At 44.0% G+C, this 5,000-nt stretch overlaps 1 protein-coding gene across 1 annotated transcript in view; it reads right to left on the bottom strand.

The window, feature by feature from the left end:
- The window catches only part of LOC306782638 (neural-cadherin), a gene marked incomplete at its 5' end in the record, with an annotated part of 78,993 nt that overhangs the window by 49,155 nt on the left and 24,838 nt on the right, over positions 1 to 5,000 (bottom strand). Inside the window, 3 exons of the mRNA XM_079276081.1 lie at positions 2,006 to 2,148; positions 2,742 to 2,991; positions 3,436 to 3,547. Of these exons, the coding sequence (XP_079132207.1) occupies positions 2,006 to 2,148; positions 2,742 to 2,991; positions 3,436 to 3,547 (505 nt within the window). The remainder of the gene's footprint in view (positions 1 to 2,005; positions 2,149 to 2,741; positions 2,992 to 3,435; positions 3,548 to 5,000) is intronic.

Genomic DNA, 5,000 nt, shown 5'->3' with positions numbered 1-5,000 from the left:
CTTCCAGTTTCTCTGAAATACAAACATTTCTTTGAGTTGAATTACTTTTAAGTTCTCAGGCACTGAAGAGTTGATGTGTTTTCTTGGTGCCAGAGGACATTTAACATCAACAGACTCTTCTTTGTATTTCAGCAAAGAGAAAACGAAGAGGAACGAGGAAAGAAAACACCAAAGAGCTGCTGATTATGCAGATTCCCTCAAAGTCAAACTGACAAACTGCAGAATGTTTCTGCTCTATTTCGTCTCTTCAGTTTGGTTTTCACTCAGCTTTTTACATTATTTCATGTAAAAACAGAAACTTTTTGCTTCGACAGTGCGTCGTTGTTTTTGTTCAGAAGTGGATTCAAGAGTTTGATGAAGATGATGATATTTAGACCCTGTTTCTGAACGTCCATAGATGGTTGGGAGTTATTCATGAGTCAAAGCTGCATTCTCTCTAGTGGCCACCAGGGGGCGACTCCTCTGGTTGTATAGAAGTCTATAGAAAATGACTCTACTTCTCTCTTGATTTATTCCCTCAGTAAACATTGTAAACATGAGTTTATGTCTCAATCTCTAGTTTCAAGTCTTCTTCAATACAGCATGATGTTCATTTAGTACATTATGGTCCATTTAGAGTCACACAGACCATAAAGCAGGGGATGCTTTAGGGCGGGGCTACACAGTGATTGACAGGTCTCAAACAGACCATAAAGCAGGGGATGCTTTAGGGCGGGGCTACACAGTGATTGACAGGTCTCTACCAGAGACGTATACGGCGTCTCTACGTCACTCCTCCTCAGTCCATATATGGTCACTTCCTGTTCACTGGTTGCAATGAAACAAGATGGCGACGGTTAAATCACCAAAGTTTAGGCTTCATAACATCCGTCCACAAACTAATGAGACGTCACGATGACTACGTCCACGTCTGATATTCAGTCTATGGTTGTTGTACTCTATAGTCTACGTTTTAAACATCATGATTGGTTGATGTCTCCATTAAAATCAACCTCTTTATGGAAAACAATTACGTTGGAAAAGATGCTGTAAATTTCTGCCATTTTTGCTAAAAAAACAAACCTGTCAATCAATTATCCTCCCATTGAAATGATGAGTTGATTAATTGTGTGAGAGTTTCCCAGCCTGAGTTTCCAAAATAACAATAAATACAAACAACATGTTGAGTTCAAACATGAAACACACTGTCGGTGTTTACAGCTCCGTCTGCCACGTCGCTCCATCTCAGGCCTGAAACAAATGTCTTGTTCCTGCGCTGACAATCACTTCCACATCAACATAACAGAGCAGAGCAGCAAGCAAACAAACAAACAAACAAACAAAGAAGCAGCTTTGGTCGCAACATGAACAGAGACCAGGAGGGAGCGAACACATCGACATGGAAATACTTCACAACGCTTTGAAGTGACAAAGCTGAACAGCCGAGCAAGCCAAAGGCCATCTGCTGCCTGTGTGTGTGTGTGTGCGTGTGAGAGTGTGTGTGTGTGTGTGCGTGTGAGAGTGTGTGTGAGTGTGTGCGTGTGTGTGTGAGATAGAGAGAGTCTTAATATATAATTTATGTGCAAATGCTCATGTATATATCCGTTTGTGCATTTGTTTGTGTGTGTGTGTGTGAGTGTGTGTGTGGTAGAGCAGTGGAATAGTGCATGCTGGGTAATACGGTGACAGAGAGGCTTAGAGACAGACACACACACACACGTAGAGATAAACATGCAAACCATGACTGCACATCACGCTGCTGCACATGAAGTGCATCTTCAAACACACACACACACACACACACACACACTCATGTTTAAATGTTTTAACCAGAAACACTAAACACATGACAACAGTGAGTGAGTGAGTGAGTGAGTGAGTGAGTGAGTGTGTGTGTGTGAGTGTGTGTGTGTGTGTGTGTGTGTGTGTGTGTGTGTGTGTGTGTGTGTGTGTGTGTGTGTGTGTGTGTGTGTGTGTGTGTGTGTGTGTGTGTGTGTGTGTGTGTGTGTGTGTGTGTCTGTCTCACCCTTCTGGTTGTCCAGCAGGAAGTTGCTGTCCTCGTTGCCCCCGGTGATGGCGTAGGAGACGGCGTCTCCATCGGGGTCGTTGGCGTGAACAATGGCGACGAGAGTGTCTGGACCGGCATCCTCACTGAGGAAGGTCTTATAACTGATGAAGAGGAGGAGAGAGAGAGGGGTTAATACAAGAGAAATAAAGAGAGAGAGAGAGAGAGAGAGAGAGAGAGAGAGAGAGGAAGAAGTTGAGAACTTCATGACAAAGTGAAGAGGAAGTGAGAAGGTGTGAAGGAGACAGAGACGTGAGATGAAGGTGAAGACGAAGAGAAAACAGATGGAGATTAAAAATAGATTGTGAATTAAAAACAACTTCATTAGCAAACTCTGTGGGCGAGAGACAGGAGAGAGAGAGAGAGAGAGAGAGAGAGAGGGAGAGAGAGAGGGAGAGAGACAGACAGAGAGAGAGAGAGGGAGAGAGAGAGGGAGGGAGGGAGGGAGAGAGAGAGACAGAGAGAGAGAGAGCGAGAGAGAGAGAGACAGAGAGAGAGAGAGAGACAGAGAGAGAGAGAGACAGAGAGAGAGAGAGAGAGAGACAGAGAGAGAGAGAGGGAGAGAGAGAGGGAAAAAAGACTCATAATAATAATAATAATGAATAATATTAACATAAATAATAATTATTATAATAATAATAAATAATAATAGTGGTAATATAAATACTACTACTAATAATAATAATAAAACTCTTACGCGCTCTGGGAGAAGACGGGCGCCTCGTCGTTGCTATTAGCGACTCGGATGCGGACGGAGGCCGTGCCCGTGCGGGGGGGCGTCCCCGCATCCACGGCAACCACCACGAACTCGTAGATGTGATTGGGTCGCTCGTAGTCAAGGCGACGGGCGGCGCTGACCACGCCCCCCGATGTGATGACAAAGTCTCCTCCGTGGACGAAGTAAGAGATGTCAGAGTTCACACCGGAGTCACAGTCACGGGCCAGAACTGAAGAGGAGGAGGAAGAGGAGGAGGAGGAAGAGGAGGAGGAGGAGGAAGAGGAGGATGAAGAGGCCTTTATGCATTTTACGCATTTATCTTCAGCAGACTGGACTACTGTAACGGTGTGTTTACAGGTCTCTGTAAAAAGTCCGTCAGAAAGCTGCAGCTGATTCAGAACGCTGCATTTTACTACTGCATTTTATTTCTTACACTGTTTTTTTTTAAATGTTTGAATGCAATGAATGTTCTTAATTGTTTTTAAATCTCTTTTTCTTTTGCCTTGTGTTTTGATGCTTTTAATGGTTTCATGTGAAGCACTTTGAATTACCTTGTTGTTGAAATGTGCTGTACTAATAAACTTGCCTTGCCTTGTGTTAGTGTGTGTGTGTGAGTGTGTGTGTTGGTGTGTGTGTGTTAGTGTGTGTGTCTGTGTGAGTGTGTGTGCGTTACCTTGCAGCAGAGAGCTTCCAGGTGCGATGCTCTCAGGTACGTTGTCTCTGGTGTAGATGGAGTGGAGGAACTCTGGCGTGCAGTCGTTTTCATCCGTCACGTGAACGACGACCTGCAGGATTCATCTCTGTTACTGTTCGAGTATCATCGTATTTATTGATCGTTTGATTTCATCCTGTCGATAAAGTCTTCATCACACAGCAGAGCTTCGGCTTCTCTCAGCAGATCAACCTGATCAAATAATGGCGTAATATCTCCTCACTGCTCGTTGCTCCTCACAGCTTTTGCTTCTGTATTCGATTGTTTTTCTTAAATAAAATAACTCGTACAAACACGATGAAGACGAGCGTCTCCTGCTCCAGGAGAGAAACCCATTCCTCGGTATTTCTTCCTCTCCTTTAAACCCTCCCAGCTCTCCCACGATCCCGACCCACTGGAGCTCAAACTAAGAAAAAGACGGATTTAACCGACCCGACCGCCTGAGCTCAGATTTCCCACGCAGCCCCGAACCTTCGACGCACCACCTGTTTGGTAAAATAAGGAGCAGCAGGCTGAAGAGATGGAGACGCTCGGCTGCATCTGCTCAACACGGACTGAATATTTAGAGCAGTGATTCTCAACTGGTGGGTCGCGACCCACTTTTGACTCTAAATATGAATTTATTTTTCAAGTTTAAAGAAGCAGTAAACAAAACTACTTTATTTTCAAATCAATCTCTGTTTTGTTTCAGCTGTTTCTTTTTGAATCGTTTATGGAACATTATTTTGAATATTTTTTCCATGTAAAACTGACTTTAAGTCTGGATTTGCTGGATCCTGTGGTCTGTTTTTATTTAGAGTAATTCTCTAGTTTTATTGAGCGCAGTGCAAATGACCGATAGAGAGAACGAAGCATGTTTTAAATGTCTGTAAAAGCTTCAGGCAACACAAACTGCAGATGATACAGTGAGACGTAACGAGGAGGATGCTTTCTACACACCTGGCTAACACACACACACACACACACTTAAAACGCACACGCGGGGCCTTTAGAGTGAATTAGCAGCCAAGCTTATAGAGCAGCAGAGGCCTTTGGGAGACGCTGGTAGTTTAGCAGCTATTTTCTGTCTGTTCCAACCATCTGCACGCTGAGAGCAGGTGATAATGTGTGTGTGTGTGTCTGTGTGTGTGTCTGTGAACAGATGTAGTCTTTGGTGTTTGCTGTGAGGATGGAAGTTAAGAGTTAGCAGCCAGGTTTCTGCAGCACTTTCTTTCATTGGAAAATGAAATGAGTATTTTTTCCTTGTTGGAATGCCAGCGTGAGGAGTCGTGCACCTGTTAATGTGCATTTATTCTGTTTATCATTGGATGAAAGGCAGTGGTTCCACTTCCACAAAACTGTGCTCACCTTTCTGACCCCGGTGGTTTGTGGGTGGAGCGTAGCTGGAGGCCGAATAATTCTCTAAACACGCTAGTTTAACGGTGGCTAGCGTGTTTTGTTGGCTTATAAAATGGCTCAATATGTACAGTTACTCAGTGTCTGCGACCCCAAGTGTTTACTTGAGATATTTAACATGAACCAACGGG

This window comes from Melanostigma gelatinosum, assembly GCF_949748355.1.
Source record: "Melanostigma gelatinosum genome assembly, chromosome: 9".
Lineage (NCBI taxonomy): Eukaryota > Metazoa > Chordata > Actinopteri > Perciformes > Zoarcidae > Melanostigma > Melanostigma gelatinosum.
This window is presented reverse-complemented; position numbering and strand designations above follow the sequence as displayed.